The 22,452-nt window shown below is 43.7% G+C and overlaps 1 protein-coding gene across 1 annotated transcript; it reads right to left on the reverse strand.

Moving 5' to 3' along the window:
• Nucleotides 1–10,959: 10,959 nt before the first annotated feature.
• On the reverse strand, nt 10,960–14,810 carry glula (glutamate-ammonia ligase (glutamine synthase) a). The gene is made up of 7 exons (XM_056421475.1): nt 14,704–14,810; nt 13,886–14,073; nt 13,631–13,792; nt 12,573–12,719; nt 12,374–12,501; nt 12,089–12,288; nt 10,960–11,998 (listed from the first exon to the last, which is right to left on the reverse strand). Exons 2-7 carry the CDS (start codon nt 14,049–14,051, stop codon nt 11,686–11,688), a joined length of 1,116 nt encoding a protein of 371 aa, XP_056277450.1. The 5' UTR covers nt 14,052–14,073; nt 14,704–14,810; the 3' UTR covers nt 10,960–11,685.
• Between the last annotated feature and the right edge of the window lie 7,642 nt (nt 14,811–22,452).

Consider the following 22,452-nt stretch of genomic DNA (forward strand, 5'->3'; position numbering starts at 1 on the left):
TTGTTTGCATTCTGCAACCTCGTCGCTAGATACCACTAAATCCAACACAGCCAGAGCCTCAAGGCACATCCCGCTGTTTTCACAGAGTAAAACTCTCTATGACCGGTAAACTGACCTCTTATGTGTCGCATTGGTATAGCGCTTCTTTAACTTGAACACGGGAACTAGAATCTGGAGAGTAAAAAGCCTAAAAAGCAAAAGCACAGAGAAAATGAAACAACACTGACTGACTCAGAAACTAATTAAATGCGCTGCTCAATGTAATCATTATGTAACCATCAAATGATGAGCGCCATGTGAGTTTTGTCTTGTTGCATCGTCTGACACACGAGTAATTACTTCTGTATGATGTCAACATGTCAGAGGACACAATAATGACGTGAATGGGTCCACAATCCAGCAGCTCTACACAGAGGGTCAGTGTGTTGTGTGTGCCTAATCACGCGTGGACAACGTGTGAAGCACATAGGGGCCATACATCCAGGACATTACGCAACGTCACCGCGGCTCAGGTGCAGAGTCGAACCGTCTCACGTCTCGTTACCGGAGGTGTGACGCTGAGCGCTGGTCACCTGTGTGTCCGTCGGCCTCGTGGAGCTGAGCGACTCGACAGAATGGTGTCGTTTGGGGAAACATTCGTCGTCTCTGCATGACTAACTGGGCCGATCCCTGTTCTGTCATCGCTCTCGAAGAGAGAGAAGAATGAAAAAGGCGTTTCAGATTTGACCTTCTTTATTTCAAAAGAAGTGTGTGTCACACAGGTGGAAAACAAGGACAATCACTCAAGTGCGAAGTGTTTGTGTAAACATCTACCATGAGCACATAACACAGCTGTCTGGATGGATAATTAATTGAGTTGAATTATGCATATTCAGAAATTATAAAGAATATTTCACTTGGTAATTAAAACCTTGACCTGCGCTTACAGATGACCTTGTTGTTGTTTTGCCCTCTGAGGGATTCTGATCCCAGACACTCCTGTTTTTAAGGGGCAGTAGTCCGGTTTAAAGAGTGAAGATGTTGGTATTATATGAAAGTCGGAGGCCTAAAGATCTAAATAACGCTCCACAGTTGGGGGACATTTCGGCACAGGAAAAACTGGCACGGCTATTTCAAAACTGTCCCTTGACCTTTCAATTTTTTTAATAAAAAAGGGTTCTATGAGCAGCCAGGAGTCTCCCTTAGACAGACATGCTAGGCCAGGCTCATGCAGGGTTCAGCAGAAACCAAGCAGTTATTGGTGTTCGGACATGATTGAGAATGGGAATCATAGAATCATATACTTTCATCATGATGTTCTAAGCTTTTTAAAATAGGCGCCGAACAGAACACAATATTTCTCACAGATTCATGACAAGACATCTTGACATACACTGCTGAGCTGTGTCGTGTATGATGTTGATCTGCGACCTCCCACTAGAGATCCCCCCTAACAATGACAGCTGAATGTTACATAAGGGTTTCAAAGAGGTAAAGTTGTGTGTGTTGTTGTGAGTGATGTTAATACCGAAATAAAAAAATATGTTTAAAAAAAGTACCTTTTTCATTCCACCACTTTAAAGTAGAAAAAGATGAGATCTCTTCTTGTTTAAAAAAATCAAATCAACGCAGAAATAAAACATGTTCAACTTGGTGAAGTGGGAAAAAACGAAGAAAGGGAACTGAGAAAGTCCTTGAACAACATGTTGTTATCAAAACCAGACCGGACTGGGTATAGTATACCAATAACCTTCACAATGATCATAATAATTCACTTATTCAGCTACTTTGATGAACATTTAAACTTTAAAAATTGCAAAGTCACGTCACCCCCCGCCCCCCCCTCCTCCCAGCCATCTTACGTAACATGAAGCTGCCATATCTGCATCATAAAGCCAAAACAAACAGACTCAAGATCAAATAAATAGCATAAATTAATCTCGCAGTGGTTCCCACCTAACTGTTATGTTTCCATGATAACTCTTATCAGGTGTGATGTTATTTAATGATGAAGAAACCCTTTGACATTGTAGTTTGCGCCTGCAGTCTGGAAGACCTGTAATGACTTCATGTGTGTTGTAGCATCCGTGTACTCATATGTGTGTTTGCTTAACGGGCAGTGAAACATCCGGTAACATGAATCCTGGAAGAATAAGCATTCCCTTTGTGAGGCCCGTACACAACAGTGAGAGGCGTTCAATGGGGAAAGGACAAACGGGCTTCTCCTGTCTCAGCTGCCCGGACTAGAAGCACATGGACGGATGAACAAAGGAAGACAAAGCAGTGTGGACTCTGTGGTCTTCTGGGCCTGTGGAGGCGCCTGACCACCACCAGCAGCACTGGACGTCCCGCAGGAGCCGAGGTCTTGTGTCCTCAGGAGAGGCAGCAGGTATTTGGTGTGGTTCATGAATCCTGTGACCATGGAGCTGCGGGAAATTCCTTGGCCTAGAGGAGGTTTTTACAACAAAGAGTATCAGGTTGGTCCCCTGGCGTCCTGGCTGGAGGCCGCTGTCCGTGTGCCGAGAGACATCGAGTCAACTTTGACTTCTGTTCCTGTCGTTGTGTTTCTAAACCGATGCAGCCCAGCTGCAAACAAGGTTCTTCATGTGAGTTGGCAGTGAGGAGGAGCTGCCTAGAAGGCCGACGAGCCAACGCACACGTTCAAAGACATCCGTTATGCAGGCATAGAGGAGGTTGTAGCTGAGTGCTTTTCTAACTGAATATTTTTTCCAGACAAACAAACAAACAAACAAACAAATCCTCACACACAATAAATCACTCCCTTTGTTGTAGCGAACACATTTCCCTTTGCAGGATTAACAAAGTATCTATCTATCTATCTATTGTAGTATATCGTGATGCCAAATATGTAGTATCTTCTCGTCGACCGTGGAAGATTGAAGAAATGATGATGAAGAAGGAAAGTTCGAGCGACTCAGCACTTGATAGGAATACAAAGTTTATTCTACAAGATACAGGTCAACAACAGACGCCTAGAACGACTGGGGACTTTCAGGAGCCGGATTGCGAAAGTCCAAAGATGTGACATTATGCTACAAGTTATATAAGGAGAAGGAAGGGCCGTTTAAGGTCACAATCTATAGGCCGGCCACGTCAGTTGGGGCTAAAAGTGTTCTTCTGACCCCCACCCTACCTGGTCATCTTCTGCACAAAGGCCTTCACCCCAGTGGGCTTCTATTCTCAGAGCTTCCCCCGACCTACAGCATTGATACTTGATACCTTTGTACTGAGAAATACACCACACTATCTATCAATATATCTATCTATCTATCTATCCATCCATCCATCCATCCATCTACCTATCTATCTATTCATCTATCTATCCATCTATCATCCATCCATCTACCTATCTATCTATTCATCTATCTATCCATCCATTCATCTACCTATCTATCTATTCATCTATCTATCCATCTATCTATCTATCTATCTATCTATCTATCCATCTATCTATCCATCTATCTATCTATTCATCTATCTATCCATCTATCTATCTATCTATCTATCTATCTATCCATCTATCTATCTATCTATCTATCCATCTATCCATCTATCCATCTATCTATCTATCTATCTATCCATCTATCTATCTATCTATCCATCTATCCATCTATCTATCTATCTATCCATCTATCCATCTATCCATCTATCCATCTATCTATCTATCTATCTATCCATCCATCCATCTATCTATCTATCTATCTATCTATCGGGAGTAAATCCCTTTCATTCCTTCTTCCCTTTAAGCTCCTAGAAAGCAGTACCACGTGTGTATTATACTGTATACATCTCCCTTATTGTAATACTGAATGTAAGGCCACTACAATGTTTGGGATTGTATGTGACGTGTTTGTTATTTATATATTTATATATTTACATCTTTATAGCTCTTCACTGCTGCACTGAGCCAGATACTCTTTTAGAGATAAAACCCTGCGTGAAACAAATCAGCTTTGAAAAAAGTAAAATTGAAGCAAACCATTGAGACAGTCTACAGATAACGATGCTGTTCTGCCATCACATGAAACGTAGTCGCATCTAAACATGGACGCTCGTGATGGAGGCTGCAGAGCAGCGGCCGGTGAAACCAGTCAGTCTTCAACAGCAGATATGAAAAGTCAAGGTTCTCCCTGATGATATTTTTATGGATTTTATATTCATACACAACAAGATATTCAATTTACTGAAATGATTAACATTTTCAATTTGATCATGGGTATCAATATGGAGATAATGTAGTCAATTCACAGTAATAAATACAAATATAAAATAGAATACTGCATCTGTAGAAGCTGAGATGATGCTCATGTATGTCCTGAAACATCAACTTTATACATAAACATTATACATACACATAATAAATGGGCATCTTTGTCTTTCCTGTTACAATCTTATTACTGTAATGTAATAGCTGACAAGAGACCTATACTTTCCCCTCTTGGTAGCTGACAGGAAGAAAACCTGGACGAAAGTTGTTGCCTAGCAACAGGCATCAAGCGATAAAAACACACAAAGACGATGGAGATTTTATCGGTTGGTCCTCGACTTATTAATCTTACCCGCACACTATTAGTGATGATATAGACACATGCATTACTCTACCACTTCCTGTTGCATGTGTTGTAACAAAGAAATAAGTGCAATTACTTCAGTACTGTACTTAGTGAAGTTGTAAATGTACTTCATACTTCTATCGCATTACTGAGGGAAATGTACTTTTTACTCCACTGTGTGTATCTGACTGCTGTAGTTGGTTATCTTTCAGATCAAGATTGTTCATTGAAAATATAACAAGTAAAAAAAAAAGAAAAGCTGTGGTTATCACTCTTGGTACTAACTATGAAAAAGCAGTGACTAGTCGAGACTCCTTGTCCCTTTTATTTTGTATTTAGCAGTTCAGTGTTGTCACTTCTCAGACATCCTGACAGTGAGTCACTATTGCGCTTAGGCATTCGGAAACACTTTATATAATTTATTGAAAATTATGTATTTTGTTGTTGTTGATGTTTTGATTTTTAAGTAAAAAAATTAATATCTTTTTGTTACTAGAACGGGCACTCGGTAGAGCGCATACCTTCGCATATCACAAGATTGGGTATTGAATTATGAACATTTTGGCATTAGTTGCATGCCAATTGGATATAAATTGATCGCGCTATGGTAGAAAGAAGATTTTGACCTTTTCATGACCTTGACATTGACATTTGACCCGATCGATCCCAAAATCTAATCAAATGGTCCCTGGATAATAACCAATGATCACACCAAATTTCATGCGATTCAAGAAGATGTTGACCTTTTTCATGACCTTGACCGTGACCTTTGACCCGATCAATCCCAAAATCTAATCAAATGGTCCCTGGATAATAACCAATCATCCCACCCAATTTCATGCGATTCGGTTGAAAACTTTTTGACTTATGCGAATAACACGCACGCACGCATACAAATACACGGCGATCAAAACATTACCTTCCGCATTTTCAATGCAAAGGTAATAATTCCACACACATCACCAAACAATATTGTAAATTATTAAACAATAATACACATTCTATAACAACATGTATGAAGTTATGGTATATTAATAAATCCTAATTTACATATTGCTTTAGTAAATTGTCTAATTCAACAGTGTGAATGTGAGTGTGAATGGTTGTCTGTCTCTATGTGTGCCCTGAGATGGACTGGCGGCCTGTCCAGGGTGTCCCCTGCCTTCGCCCTATGTCAGCTGGGATCGGCTCCAGCGCCCCATGACCCTAATGAGGATGAAGCGGTGTTGATAATGGATGGATGGGATGCTGAGGGTGTGGGCCAGGGCGGCTCTAGTGTGCAGGAAGTTATGACAGCCTGACGTGAAGCAACGATACCAATATCGGATACCGGGCCGATACTCAGATAGATGGGTCGGACAACGGTGACAATAAGATTTATTCAGTTCAATCCTATATATCCATATGCTGTCGACCTTATACTAAAATCCTAAATCCTAATTACTATTAAGTCAAGCCTGATGTTGCCTAACATGAAAAATAATGATCTCAGTAACATCCATAAATGGTATCGGATCGGCACTCGATCACAATCGGGTCGACCGAGTCGGACTGATGCGCCTCTGACGTGTAGCTGTTGTTTATTAAGCGTCTGTTTGGCAGACTTGACCCGGAACGATGACCTGTTGGGGGTTGAGTCTTTTAGGCAAACAGTCTCAGGATAATGGCTGCCATGTGAGAGGCAGCTGTTGGCTTCAGGTATATAACTTCTTCCTTCTGCTGAAATACTCCAACATGCTATCGGTCTCATGCTCACACATGAATGCACTTTTTGAATAAACACGTTGTATTCTTTTGTGTGAAACTAATCAAAGAAAACTGATTAATTAACCTTTTTTTATTAGAACATACATTTCATTTTTGATCAAATGTCATCAGATTTTATTCATTCAAATCTTATCTAAAGCATTCAATAACATATGAATGCGTACAATTTAATCTGGGATATATTCGTAATTTCCATTATTTAAATGTTAAAGTCCAATCGTGCATTCTCACACTTTGCATGATTTCTGTTGTTCTATATGTATTATGTCCGCTGCTGTCGTGGTGCAGTCTTACCACATAAAGCTTGTAAAGTTTCATATTACATCATTTTTTTAAGAAATTCAATTTTGGTGAAAAAATAAATAACATTCCTTCTTACAAATAAACACTTGAAATGATGAAGGCACTTGCAAATGACACGGTAGTACAACATGTAAACCATACTTTGGTGTTTTTATTTTTACCTCTTTACTTAAAATTTAATAAAACACCTCTTTTTTTCCTTTACAAAATGTACCAACACACTGACAAAATCTAGTCAATTTAAGGACAAAATGTTCTCGATTCAAATGAAACCAGCTGCTGCACTGGCTGTTCTTCCATGTTTTCTATGCCTCATCAGGAAATGGAAAATTACACAGAAAGTGGACTGTGGGGGTCACCCATTGTTGTGTGTGTTAAAGAAGGGACAACCCCTGCAGATAAATCAGCAGGAGGCTTTTTGGGGGGAGGGGAGCACTTCTTGTCGGTGTGGCGTGGCCAGAGTGCTGGCATCTGGCCACTCACCCTGCCAACTGTTCAAGTCATGGCAGTGTGGACTGTGTGCAACCGTTTGTGAGCTAAAATGACAGAGCTTGGTTCATAATGAATTCACCACTGGTTTTCCTCGCAGGGGGGTCACAACTCGTTATCCACATCTCTCAGCATGTAGCACTCACAAAAGCAAGGCCTTCCACACAATTCAGCTGCTTATCGTGCATCTCTATCTGCAGTCTGGAGGAAACAAAGGTAGATAGATAGATGGCTGCAGTGGTACACCCAGAGCTGTGTCACTGTGTCATACATAACGGCTCGACCAATCACGGCGCAGGTAAGCATGAGTGGCTGGAGGGGGACTCGCTGGAGTGCTCAGCCAATCAGGAGGCCTGGAGTCAGGGCAAAAACACCGAGCCCTGTGAACACGTGACCGCAGCCGCGTGGAAGTAAACACCCAGCAACTTGTTGTCGTCCCCTGCTGAGCCTGCAGACAGCGCCGTGCTCGCGCATGTGTTCCACGGGGCTGGACGCGGGCACGCGCGATCAGCTTCCACGCGTGGGTCAATGCACGTGAGCGTGAATACTTTGTGCGTGTGTGGGAGATGAGTGTCATGATTGACATGATTGACATGAAAAACAACTAAAATGTGAGTCGCTTTTGGAAACATCAAATAATTAAAAACCCTTCAGATATGCCCAATCTCTTCATGTTGTCTTTTGTCTCTTTAATAGGATTATATGCGTTGACCTCTGACGGTTCCCCTCCACCTCTTGCAGTTGTAGCAAAACAACAAGCTAAAGTTTACTTTAAGCTGCTTTGAGGATTTTCCTAATTCCTTATTCCTTTGTAGCACATAGAAAGAAGGGCCAGTACTGGGTTGAACTAGTAGCCTATGGCGTGTTACACAAGTGACACGGCACAAGTGAATCATGTTATGCACACATCATGCAGACATAGCAACGCCTTTTCCCTTGAAACATGATAGATGCTCCGTGCACGTGCTGCTTTTCTTGCAGCTCCATGTACTATTTTAAGTCAGTCATTATTATTAATAATATGTAAAATATTGCATAACGTTGGATGGTATTTGCACTGTCTGGTGCCATATGAGTGCATGCTTACTGACTGAGAGGGGGAGGTCGATTGTGCAGCTCCATTTATGAGACCCCATTTCATGTTTTTTCCCCCTCCTTACATAACATGCGCCCCCCCCCCCCACCCCCCACACACACACACACTTTACACAAGAAACCACCACAATCCAGTCTGTACATTCCGGGTGGTTGTCAAGGCAACAGGGCAGCATCCCTCTCCATCCTTTGTCCAGTGTCTCCCCGCCGTTTGAGCTTCCCAGGCGGAAGGTGGTTTGGTTTCTGCATGCAAATCGGGAAAAAAACACCCTCATTGAGCTTCGAGGCGAGGAAGTGGGAAAGGGAGTTAAGACGGAGGCTGAATGTCATTAGGTGCTTTTCACAGATTGTATCGAGGGACTAAAGTCCACACATCCGGCAACGGCGTTTCACAAACAAGTGTTGAGTAAGGCTGAACACAACAGATCCGCGCAGTTATCTGTCAAATATGTAAATAGAAGATGGAGGGAGTGATTGAGGTCATCAACCTTTCCGTAATGTTTTGACTATCCGCATGTTCAGAGGGAGATGAAAAAAACACAGGCACAGGCGGGATGAGTGGGAAGGTTGGGGGGAAAGAACATTGTGTCCCCGTTTGAGTCTGGCTGCTTCACTGGGAATGATGGGCTGCAGGGCAGCGTCTGGGTTGTCGGTTTGATTCCCCTGTGAAGTGTGGCGGTCAGTGGATGGAGGTTTATTCTATGTTCGGGTGCTTTTGGTGCATAGTCTGCATTTTCTACACTATTTGCTATCTGAGCAATATTTTCTATGAATGTAGGCAGAAACAATATGGATGAAGAATATTTCTGCGAAATACGACCTGTTCTTTAGATTACTTTGGAATGATGTCATCATAGGATTACCTCATCTCCAAATGACCATTTACATATTTATTACTCCCCCCATTCAAGATATTATAGGGGGTGAGTAACGGATATACAAATGTTCATTTTCAGGGTGAAGTATTCCTTTAAAGTATTGCTGTTTCCAATCTTTGCATTCTGTACGGGATGGCCTCATACCCAAACTCTCAGAACCCGGAAAGGCAGGAACAACAAGTTTTTGTTTGTGGAGATTTTGGTGAGAAAAAAAAAAGGGTTTGAGTACATGTGTTGGCTTCGGGTGAAACGGGACGAAACCTGAACCCAACTTTATTAACTCGTGCCTGGCAAATCCAATCAGTGAGCTGACTCGCATGCTGTTGTGAGGCCTGTCGGGGAGTAGGGGAAAGGTCTCACAGCAAACGTACGCTGCCCTTCCCCCCCCAGTGGCTTGAGGACACCAAAATTAAATTTTTTTGTCACTTGAAATGAGGAAGCGTGGGCGACTCTCGTGAAGAAGTATTGGTTAGTTAAGACCAGGACAGCTTTCCAATTTCCCCCTTTTTAATATAGCAAATATGAGAAGTACAATAAAAGTAGAAACTGGAGTGCTGTCCTAGTGTTTCCTTTTAAAAATTTTTTTTTTTTTAATGGTTTATTTAATAAGGGACAGTGCACATTGATAAAAACATTGCAGTAAATGTGCCAGAGTTAGCCAAGAGGCTATTTTTCATCTGTAGTCCCGGGATCCAGTATAGTCCTCCAGGTCTGAACGTGAATGGAGCAGGTTGTGTCTTCAGGTGGAAACAAAGAATCCCTTCATGTTTGTGTCTGAAGTTCTGACTCACAAAGGTGCTGCTGAGACACTGCGGCTTTGACTTAAGTACTGCTAAATTGGCACATTTGTTCTTAGCAGGCTGGTCGCAGACACCATGTGCTGGCACCACAGGCTTAGGTATGCAGAACATATTAGCATATCACAGTTAAACTTTGTACAAACAGCTGTATTTTCCTTTAAAAATAGTCCCACATTTTCTTTTTCTGGTAGAAACCGACCGTACATCCTGAAGATCCGTACAGTGGTAACCAAACGGATACGTCCAGACAACCTGCTGGACTGGTTTGTCGTTGATAATGGGATCCAGAACATGTACTTGTCTTCAGGCTGTTGTTCCAGTGAAGGCGTTTCATAACCGCTTCGTGAGAACACCAGCCTCTTCCGGTTGGATCCGCCAAACCAGCCAGAACAAAACAGCTTTCGGACTCCAACCAAGACGTCAGCCAGACGGACGGATCGGGACATTTGGCAGCTTGGTTGTCATGGAGTTTGATGCTCAGAGAAAAATGCTTGGTTCATTTGGGGGTTTGAGTATTTAGACCAGCTTTAAATTATGGTGCTCACAAAATGGTTTGCGCCAGCATTATTCATAGATTAGCAGCCAGCTAGTTTAGCATCTGGAAACAGTGGCACCATTGTTGCTGTAATCCATAAAGTTAACTAGAACGGGCACTCGGTAGAGCGCATACCTTCGCAAATCACAAGATTGGGCATTGAATTATGAACATTTTGGCTTTAGTTGCATGCCAATTGGATATAAATTGACCTCGGTAAAAAAAAGAAGATTGACCTTTTCATGACCTTGACACAATCCCAAAAACTAATCAAATGGTCCCCGGATAATAAACAATCATCCCACCAAATTGTATGCAATTCGGTTTAATACTTTTTGAGTTATGCGAGTAACACGCATACAAATAAATGGCCATCAAAACATTACCTTCCGCATTTTCAATGCGAAGGTAATAAATGCTTCCCCCCTGGTTCCCATCTTTATGCTAAGCTAACCAAAGCACGCTGTCGGTCCTCTCCAGCTCTTGGAAAACATATTTGCCAAAACGACACGTCAAAATTCATGAGTCAGACAACAGTGTTGTGGTAAAATAAAAGTTTTAAATGCATCAATAAAAAACACCAGGTCCTGTAAACATGGCGTCACCAAATCAAGTGCATTACAATATCGCTGTTAACAAAAGGATAAAACTCCTTGAGGAAATCTACAAATGGCATTATGGACAAAACCACCACATTTGAAGGACATACGTCTGGGTACAGACATCTACAAAGTGTACCACTACAAGTCGACTAAGCGTGCCAACAATCTGAAGACAAACATTGCCATTAAAAAAAGAAAAATTAAAAAAATAGACGAGTCATAAAGAATTAGTAACATTGAAGACTGGATACTTAAAAAAGGCAGGTCAACAGATTTTCCTTTTTTTTTTTTTTAACAGTACATGAACTAGTCATAGTTTTATTAAGTTACACATGCTGTCCAACCTTTGGCAGCTCTACTCCTCACGATCCCGTGTGCTTTAGTTCATTTTAGTCACCAACAAAACAGAAAAGGGCTGGGCTATAAAACATCGTTACAAAAGCCGATCCCGTCTAAAGACGAGGGGAAGACGTACCCTGCCATTACCAGCACATCACTACCAAGGATATTATTACCTCGTCATGTTTTTTAAGTTGACCAGCCAACTTTAAGCAATTAAATGAAAGTTAAAAATCATCTCATTGGGAGAGAGAGAGAAAAAAAACACAGTACTAGTTTAAAGAAAGGTAGGGAGGGCAGTGGGAGTCGTTTAGTGGCGTGGATTTAATAATCCGCTGGTTCCGCTCCCTCCTCGTTCAGCAAACAGGTGCGGATCAGGGCCTCCGTCACGCAGTACGGGTCGCAGTTGGCCGACGGGCGGCGGTCCTCGAAGTAGCCCTTCTTGTCCTGGCCCACGTTGCGAGGAATGCGGATGCTAGCGCCGCGGTTGGCCACGCCTGCGGAGAACTCGTGGATGTTGGAGGTTTCGTGGTGGCCGGTGAGGCGGCGGGCGTTGTCGAGCCCCCCTTTGGGGTCGTAGGCGCGGATGTGATAGCTGTGCCTCTTCCCGAGCTTCTCGATGGAATCCTCAATGGCTCTGAGGGGCGGAGAGGACGCGGTTCATCATCAGAAATGGAAATGCAATTATTCACGCGACAGTTGTCGACCGCAACACTTTGACACTCACTTTAATCCACCGTCTTCCCTCATCTCCTTTGTGCTGAAGTTGGTATGGCAGCCAGCACCGTTCCAGTTGCCGGAGATCGGCTTGGGGTCAAACGAGGCCACAACGCCGAAATCCTCGCAGACGCGATGCAGGATGAAGCGCGCCACCCAGAGGTGATCGCCCATTTTGATCCCCTCAGACGGGCCGACCTGGAACTCCCACTGGAAACGCAAAATAAAGTTAGTTTTAATCTGTCCGTTTAAAAAACAAAAACAAGTCCAAACATGGATTAGTTTTTATAAATACCTGAGCGGGCATCACTTCCGCATTTGTGCCACAGATCTCGACTCCGGCATACAGACAGGCTCTATAATGGGCCTCCACTATATCTCTGCCGTAGGCTTTGTCAGCGCCCACGCCGCAGTAGTACGGACCTGTAAAAGCAGTCGTCAATAACCAAACAATCCAAAGTTCTAAGCACAAACGCTCAGGACTAGCCGCTCACCCTGTGGTCCAGGGAAACCATTAGATGGCCAGCCAAAGGGGTGTCCGTCCGTGCCCAGGATGGTGTACTCCTGCTCCATGCCAAACCAGGGATGCTGGTCCGCCACCATCGCCATGATCTTGCTGCATGTGATGCGAAGGTTGGTTTCTGGAAGAAGAAAAGATTCTCAGATTTGACCGACAGCAGTGCAGTCAAATCCAGTCAAATCCAGTAGCCTGGGCAGGTTCTGCAGAGCGACTTTAGAGTCGCCTACACAGCAAGGCAACGTGCACAGGTAGCACTTTGGTGCGGTTTGCAACTATTTCACATTTGCTTTAGGGTCCCAGAGATGAAGAATGTGGCTCGTCCCCTCCAGACAACGGTGTATGAAACTTATTATTATTCAGGATTTCCAAAACTAGTTCATCTTGATGTGAACGTCTCATCACGTCTCCATCAACAAGCCTTCACCACTGAGTCACGGTGGATGCATGTGCCAATTAGTGAACTTGTGCATCTTACATATAAGATAGTAACAAGACACTCAAAATCTATACATTTAACACATTTATAAAGCCAAGTGTGCCCCCACCACCCATGATGTAATGTTCCTCCCATCATGCATTGCAATCCTGATTCCTTTTAACTCTCCTGTTACCTTTATATTTACTGACATATTTTACCCTCTGGGTCAATTTGACCCCAGCAATTAAAACCTCCAGAAAATTAGAATTAATATTGTTTTCCAAGTTTAAGTGTGAGGTACTTTATGTTTGTTGACTACCTAAGCCGCTTTAAATATATAAAAAAGTTGATATTTCTTATATGTTTGACAGTGAAAAACAGCCTCGGGTCAAATTGACCCGAAAGAACACCGACATTAAACATTGAATGGGGTCAAATTGACCTTAAGGTAACAGGAGGGTTAAGTAGGTATGCTACCATTACATCATCTTTAACGTCATGTTTTATAGTCATATTAATTACTCTTCGAGAAGGCAAACACATTTTAAAAAGTTGCCATTTACATGGCACCATTTATTGGAAGACTGATTTAAAGACTTGAGCTTCTTAATTACCTGCAGGTTTGCGGTTGTACTTGAGCACTTCGCACAGGACCAGCTTGTTGGGGTCCTTGCGGAACGGATCCCGAAACATGGCAGCAGGGATCAGGTACATGTCGCTATTGGAGCCCTCGGACTGGGCCGTGCTGGAGCCATCGAAGTTCCACTCGGGGAGATCTACAAAGGGAGGAAGAGGATGGATGAGCGAGGGTTTCCTTTGGGGGCATCACCCATCAGTGATGGTAGTCTCAGGTTCGAGAGGCCGCTTACCGTCGATGCTTTTGGGCTCAACATCCAGAGTCCTGGTTTTGCACCGGAGACCCTCTCCGGTCCCGTCGATCCAGATGTACATGGCTTGGACTTTATCTCCCTGGGGGAGCTCCATGTAATGCTGCTTCACAACTTTGCTCAACGTGGCGCTGTCGGACGTGGCCATCTTATTTCCTACTATAAAACACCTGAGGACAAGAAGAGCAGGGAATGAGACCTCAGCACTCTGGAGCTCATGTTACGCAACAGGGTTTTTTGAGGGGGGGGGGGGGCGCAATCCCCTCGCAACAGCAAAAAAATCAGCACCATTGTCTCCTCTTCCAGAAAATTGAGGGGGATGAAAAACGCTTTAAACGGGCTTTTTCTCCCGTCCCCCTCTGCCCCTCTCCAGTTTGGAAACAAAGGGGAAAGCCTCTTGCCGCCACACGAGCACGGCAACAACAACAAAAGTGGCCGACATTGAATTTAACGAGGCAGACTGGCTCTCAAAAAGCTGCCTCGTGGAACGACCACAAACGCCTCTTTACTGTACGTCCTGTTGCAGTTACCTCTGTCGTCATGGTTACAACAGTTCGCCGCCTCGATGCGAGGCATTGCATCATCGAGCTTTCCTCGTTGCGAACATCACTGTCTACGGACTGTTGAAGAGTCCGAGAGTTTAAAAAAAAAACCCACACAGGACAGGGCACGTGAAAGCAACCCGCACCGTGAAGCCGGAACGAGAAGCCGGGGACACGGGAAACAATGAAAAGCCAACGAGCACGAGCCCCGAGTACAACGAAGACGCGCACATATACAGACACACGATGGGAAGTTACCTGGAAATACGAGGAAATCGAAATAAAAACTAAAGGACTGGTAGGTCCAGTGTCTCGTCGAGTGATGTCTGGTTAGTGTCTCTCTCATTCTCCGGTACCGAGTGTTCGGGATCCGTGGACATTTATAAGAGCAGGAACTGGGACGTCGCGTCTTTGATTGGTCGGAGGAGCCTGGGCGGGGTTACTCCATTGGAGCGCAACGCCCCCTAACGTCCACGGGAACCCAGCCGCGTGCTGCCTGCGCGTGCCACTCCACCGCGCGCGCGCGCCCCCATCACCATCACATGTGCATGGAATTATAATCTTGCTTTTTAAAAAGCGAAACGTGTGAACGACGCTGCGTTAAAAAGCCTTTTTTCGACAACGTGCTCCGTTGTTGCAGGCAGACTGAAGCGGGCGGGAAGAGACGGAACGACATTATAAGACCGGCCAGCAGTCGCCGGTGCGAGACGCCACCTTGTGGCAGAAATCAGGCACTGCATGCCCACTGGTTTCAATGGGAGAGATTATATAATCCCACAGGGCAATATGCTCTGAGTCTGGTACACTCCGGTTCAGTCCTGAATGCACACGTGAGCGAATCTGAGCAATCTTGACAGGGTTTGTACTTCAAACTGCTCTTTGGCTTTGTAGGGCAGTGCAGATGGCTGACAAATTAAGTGGAAATGGAAAAAATACATAATGTATTGCCTTAATGAGAGGTTGGCACAGTACGTGCTTTGTCAAAAATCCACTCCATCAATTCGTTGTCCAACCCCCCCCCCCCCCCACAGGTGTTCAGCTCAGTTGGGTCTGGTGGTTGTGAGGGACATGGCATATGATTCCCAATGTTTATACTCGTCAAGTCCCGCAGACATCGTCATCCTGGAGGAGAACTCTTCCACCCGGATATGAGCGTTTCATCTTCAGATAAAGGGGATCGCTTCACTCGGCATGGATTTGCAGGAAGCTTTTCCTCTCACGGGACGAGTGCTTTTCAGTTTCCACAGCTCTGGTACAAAAGAAGGTGTGACACAGAGAAAAGGTTGTTGACCTATTCATAACTTTGTCTATCAGCATATTCCGTGAGAGACTGATGTAATTGATAAAGCTCCGGCGGCCCTATGGATACCTGCCAAACAACCTTCAATGTGCCAAAGAGCTTGAAGACGTCCTCTCACCCTCTGGCAACGTGCTTTCTTTGAACCTGTCGATCATTTGAAGTGTGGTGCTGCAAGCGCACCTGAAAGGACAGGTGTGTTGTTGTGGTCCTCCTGGACCAGGATTTCCACCACGGTGCACTATCTGGGGGCGTGGCAAGATCTGGACATGTCTTTTGAAACTGCTTCAGCGGGTGTCCCCTCTCGAGCTCCGTTGCAGGTTCTGGACCAGCGTTGTTGCAACATTTTAGTATTAATATTAATCCATTTAACTCCGATGTTTGACACATATGGACACAGAATTACATATACATACTTTGAAATCCACTATCACGCATCTGATAATGCGGATAATAAACGCTTTCTAACGAATAGCTGCTAAACCTGCATCTGTGGATGCACTGAAAACGGTATTACATCATAAAAGGATCTTCCATGAGCAACCCCCGACTGTTGTCTGCTTTTGCAGTTCAGTGGATGGACAGCACCACCTGATGGACTCAGAACTGCAGAGCAGCAGATGAATAGGAGGAGGAGGAGGAGGTTGTGTCTCAGGCTTGCTGACACTGACCCATCAGATTTGTATTACCTCTGGAGGACCCGAGGAGGGGAGCCCCCTCTACCTGCTGTACACAAAAACAATTACGGGTTTCACTTGAAAACATATTTGTGTCTGAAAAAATATTATTCTTAAAGATGTGCAGTATGTTTGAAATCAATATCATGATGTTGATAATAATATAATTCCAGTAATGATAAATAGTACGTACAATATTGATTTGACTTACAACCTTTAAAATCGTAGTTTGACAAAAAATAATCAACGTTGTAGGCCTATCTTTTTCAATGTCTTTCTTTAATCCCATCTCAGGGTCTTCATCGGTGGGTAGATCTCAGGGTCTTCATCGGTGGGCACAGCTTCCGGAGAGTTCAGTAACACGGTCACCGGTGACGTAGCATCTGCAGCGTTCATTACAGATAGAAGAAGGCCGTGTTCCCGGTGGGTGATGAAATCACAGCCCATGTGAAGTGACTTCTCGCTCTCAGACAAAAGAAAATATGTTGAGTTTCGCCTTCCTAAACTTGTCACATGTGCCTGAAGGCACCACGCAAGCTGCTGCACCAGTCTGCTGCGGGTTCTCCTGTGACATGTGCGTAATATGGAGAGAGGACACCGTGAGGAACCAAAGGGACGCGCCTCGCATCTTACCCACGAAAACATGCGTTAGTGCGGCTTAAAGTGTGAGAAGGATCCACCTGAGACCCGCCAAGCCCTCACTAACGTACTTTAACGCATGGTTCAGGTGGGTGCTGATAACAGTGAAACAGTGAAACACAATAATGTAATTAATGACCGGTTCTTGAACAGCGAGGTGTTGAACCTTATTTTGGTTTGGCTCCGTGTTGTTATTCTTAAAATGCAAAATATTAACCCTCCTATTACCTTAGGGGTCAATTTGACCCCATTCAATGTTTAAAGTCTCTAAATGAATGATTTAAATAATTTATTTTGCTTCATATTTCATGACTTTTCCTAAATTATTGGGGACATCTGGGTAAACATAAAATTCACATGATGAAATGTTTTCACTGTCCTGTACACAACTACACATCGATGTTATTAGGCTTTTTTTCACTGTGTAAAACATATAAGAAATATGAACATGTTACACACATTGGTTTTGGTTGTTTTGTAGGATATTGGGGACACTATAACAAACAATTGTATAATCTTCAGAAAGTTACTTACTTAATTTGTTTAAAAAAAAGGTAAATTCCTGGACATATGTCATGTATCTTTTCTGGTAATGAAAAGTAAGGGGCTTTATGACAATACGAGGGTGGTCAGAAAAAGGGGGAGGATATTAAACTTTCTCTGTCTGGTGAAGGGTCCTATAGGATCTGCATTATAAAATAAAAAAGCAGAGAAAGAGTTTTAAAAAATGTGATCAGTACATTCAGTTTCAATTCAATTCAGTTTATTTGTATAGCCCAATTTCACAAATTACAAATTTGTCTCGGAGTGCTTTACAATCTGTACACACATATCCCCCCCCCAAAAAAACTCACATCGGAAAAAAAAAACTCCCCAATAACCCTTCAAAAAAAAAAAAGAAAACCTGCAGCAGAAGGAGAGGAGAGGGATCCATGATGGACAGATGATGATATATAGATGTAGTGTGAAGGAGAGGGAGGTTAAAATACATTCTGACCATATGATTAGATATCGTGCCTAATAAAAACATTTTAAAAAGTAAATGCTAAAACAACGTGGGACTTAAACACACTCATTGGCTGACTTAACAATGTCATCAACGCGATAATCGCTTGTTTATGCACCGTCATCATAAACCTGATATATGTATCACTCTTCCTCCCAGGGCAGGGAGCTCCGAGGACTAAGTTGGATACATTTGGCAGCTCTTAAACGGGAGTCTCAAGGATCTGCAGCGGGGTTATATGTGCACAGTCATGTGAATAACACTATATACACAGGTGGAAGCTCAATGACTTGAAGATAAATAATAAATAAACACTAGTTTGTTTCTCTAATGTGAGAAGTAGCTTTGGATTTAGTTTTAAAAGTCACGCTTAGTGGATGCTAATCATCGTTATCCAAGCATCCAACAAAAACACACACAAAAATGAGACATTTACTAACATTATAATGCAGATATCATTAAAAGGAGAAAGAGGAGAGCTTCGTTCCTTCTGGAGAGTCACTTGACTTCCCAGCAGAGGGCAGCAACTCCCAACCGAGGACTTCACCTGGAGACTTGAATACTACATGTTCGTCTTGTGTGATATAATGCAAACTGGTTTGTCAAAATAAGGTATAATAGAAGGCCTCCATAGAGGGAAGTGAGAGGGCAGGTACAGCAGCACTACCTTTAGCAGGGATGCCAATATAATATCTTGAGGAGGGCTTTTGAAGCGAGAGATATGTGAAGGATGTTTTTCCACCATGTGACTCCTCCAATGGATCTTTATTATATATCTGTGCATTATCATTAAAGCATTTTGAAGAGAGGTCTCGGTGAACTTCTCTCCAGCTCGGTCATTCAGCTCGGAGGCCGACGGAGAACCCTCCACAGATCTTAGGCCTTCACCCCATCAACACGATAACAATTAGGCCGTAACCCCTGCGATCTCTCGGCCGTCATACATCATCATGTCCTCTACTAAACCACAGGACAGCCCTCTACCTTAAAAATTAATAAGGCTGACAACACATTTGTCGCTATTTCAATGCTCAGCATGTCCTCTGTGACTCATCGCTGTAAATCAGGCCAGGAGGAGCCTCGAGGGATTGTGTTCCTCCAAAGCTCCTTCAAAACACTTTGTATGGAGCATCAATAACCAAACACTTTGCAATAACACTTATTGGCACGGCGGCATGAAATACCATTGATCGTTCGGATGAAACTCAGCAGAAGCTCGAGCTGCTGCTCAGATTGCTGCCTTTGTGTGATTTCTGTCTGTATTTTTGTCTCGATTCTGTATCAGCGAGGATGAAGAGCAGCGCGAGGCATCGTGTGTTATATTTAATCCAGCCCGGCTCTTCTTTGGGATAATAACTTTTTCTCTCCATTCCCGGACTTGTCTGTCATCTTGACATGGCAATATCTCCCAACTCCACTGTTTCATAGTCAGTTTCATTTACTTCCAAATACCATTTCACACCCTGCTGGCTTTAACTAGGTATTATACAGCGTGTGGGGAGTGTGCTGCAGATTGAATCGTGACAGAGACAACAACGTTTCTGGTGAGGAATAAGTGAATATTGTAAGTGGCAGACCATATAAAATGATTTTTTTTGCTCCATTTTCTTGGCAGGAATTTGTGTGATTGTCATCTTGGTCTCTCGAATTCTTATGGGATGTCGGCAGCTGATGAAATGTGCAGCCTTCATTTTGTTTTAGAGCGAATGCTCCTGCCACCCCAAATATGTATTATGCTGTATTGTAATAACTGGTATGCTATATTCATTATGTTAGTTTCATTAACTTATTTAACTTATATAAACCCACTAAATAATTATTTTAACTTTCAATGTTCTCTTAATTGCAGCATGAGGTCAAATAAGAGCGTTACAAACTGTCCGACACATTACTATTACAAAACCTTCCTGTTGGTCACTGTGTTGAGGTTAGGATAAGTTATTGTATTTCAAGAGAGTAGCTCAGCTAACTCATACTGTGGGTTATCGTCTTTACTGGGTGAGCCAGCAGGATGCAGCCTGATGTGTCCCTCATGTTTACTTTGGTTTATTTGAGAAGGGACCTTAAGGCACATTCATAAAAACATTTCTGCAAATGTGGCTAAGAGGCTATTTTTCATCTGTAGTCCCGAGATGCAGATGTCACAAAATGAGCCTCAAAACCGGGATAAGATTACAAGGTTCATATAATAGTAACGCTTTTCAATCGGTGCACGAAAAATTAATAGTGAGAATAGTGAGTATCCTCATTCAGGAGGCTCTGAAACAGTCAAGTACTAACAAGACATGCAGCACAGAGACTCACACATTCAAAACACACAAAGCAAATTATAGGGGAGAACTATCTTAAAATGGGTAGAATAAAAACATCCATGTCAGAGGACAAGAATATAACAGCTTGCAGAATAAATTATATATCTATCAGTCAGACACAGCTAAACAACAACAAAAGACAAACATTCAGGTAGAATGAAGGTCGAAGACTGAGTATCGTCATTCTGGAGGCTCTGAAACAGTCAAGTTCTCACAAGACATGCAGCACAGAGACTCACACTTTCAAAACACACAAAGCATATAGAATAAGGGAGAACTATGTTCAAACGTGAACCATCTTCTGGCCCCAGCTCCATTTTGAACGGATCAATCCTCTCGTCTAACTCTTGGCAAGGCAGTGAATAAGCGTATTAACTTCAAATGTCACTTCCTTTTAGAATTGCTTCGGCATTTTTCCATTGTTATTTCTTGTTTTAGCTGCACAGGCGCTCTTACGTGGGCCTGTTGTAAACTCACATTATCGTGGTTTTAATTTGCATTGTGAGCCCACGTCGTCCCCTCAGTGAAACCTGTTTAATGTGTCCGACCCCGTCCTCCCACATTCATAAAGCACCAAATCCCCCAAAATGCTCCTTGTTTCCGCCGCACAGATCAACTCGACCAGAACCCAAACAAAAAAAACATGTTTTTCTCCGCAGACGCTGTTGCATAGTTTACCTTCGGTAATGAAATCAGGAGACAGGAATGTTTTTGTCACTTGTTTATTCCTCTCCAGTGGTCACCCTGCTCCCGCCCACCGGCGCCTCTCCACACGGAGAGATGGTCCACAGACGTGTGGGCCGCGGTGCCGGTGTAGGTGGTCCTGCCCACGGCTTGGTGGGTGAGCACGCTGTCGCCCCTGCTGCCACCGCCGCTGACATATCAGCGCTGTTTATTAAGAGGATGACAACTCTATCAAGCCCCATAAGCGGGCCCTCGTGCACAGGAGTTCTTTTGTTTCTTTCAGGGAGGGTGTCATCAATCTTGCTGCCATGCTACTCTCTCGAGCTGTTGATGGCAAACACGATTCCTCCCTTTCTGCCTGGCCTCTCCCGCCTCGCAGTCTGGAATCAGGCGCGGTGAGGGGGGGATCGGGGAGATAGGAGGACTTTCCCCGAGAGTGCCTTTTCTTGACAGGCGACAGAGCGGACCGCTTGGACACCAGGGGTGGATATATGGGACCGTGTAATGAAAAGACGTTGACAGGACCTGCTTGCTCTGTAATGAAGGTCCTCTGGAGCTGTGAATGGATACACACATCTTTCACGCTTTTGTCTCCCTGCCTTTCCTACAGAATCATCTCATCCATTTTAACCCAAAGAAGAAGAACAAGGAGGAGCAAGAGAAGCATCCCTGACAACAGCTCACAGGGTTAAACATTTACACGCACCAACGTGGTGTGAATCTTTAATGAAACAGCGACTAAGTTGATTTACACCTACGGTTCCTCGCTAAATCCCCTCTGCATCCGACCATGGAGGTGCAGTTGAGTGCAGTCTCTCTCTCTCTCTCTCTCTCTCTCTCTCTCTCTCTCGCTCTCTCTCTCGCTCTGTCAGTGCTACTCAAGAGTCAGTGTAGCTCACAGAGATGGACTATGATGTATGTACTCCACTTTAGCATTGGCTGAGGTCACAGACTCCATAAATGTCTTAGACAAGTCTGATATTTTAATCTCTTTTTAGTGAGGGGATGTTGGGCCTTTGCCCAATCAATACACGAGGCAATAGCCTTGCCAAGTTATCTTGTGGTAGCATTTCATTGTTCTGTCTGGAAGCTGAAATGTCAAGCAGGCTAGCACCGCTCAAACCGAAGCTCAACCCGATCGCTTCTTACAATGCAGACGCTTTCCGACAATAGCGAACGCCGCGCTCGCAGTCTGAGGATGTCTCTCGACTGAGGAAGAGGTGGCGGGGGCGGGGGGGGGGGGGGGACTAACACCTGGATCTTTTGTTGTTGTTTTTGTTTCACCCTCAAATAAGTACAATCTGTTTGATTCTTTCGTCAACAATAGCCCAAAAAGCGAAGCGAGCGGGGTAGAAGCTGCGCCGCTCGCCTTTTGAAAGCACACACAGCCAA

This window comes from Pseudoliparis swirei, chromosome 8 (assembly GCF_029220125.1).
Source record: "Pseudoliparis swirei isolate HS2019 ecotype Mariana Trench chromosome 8, NWPU_hadal_v1, whole genome shotgun sequence".
NCBI classification, from domain to species: Eukaryota; Metazoa; Chordata; class Actinopteri; order Perciformes; family Liparidae; genus Pseudoliparis; species Pseudoliparis swirei.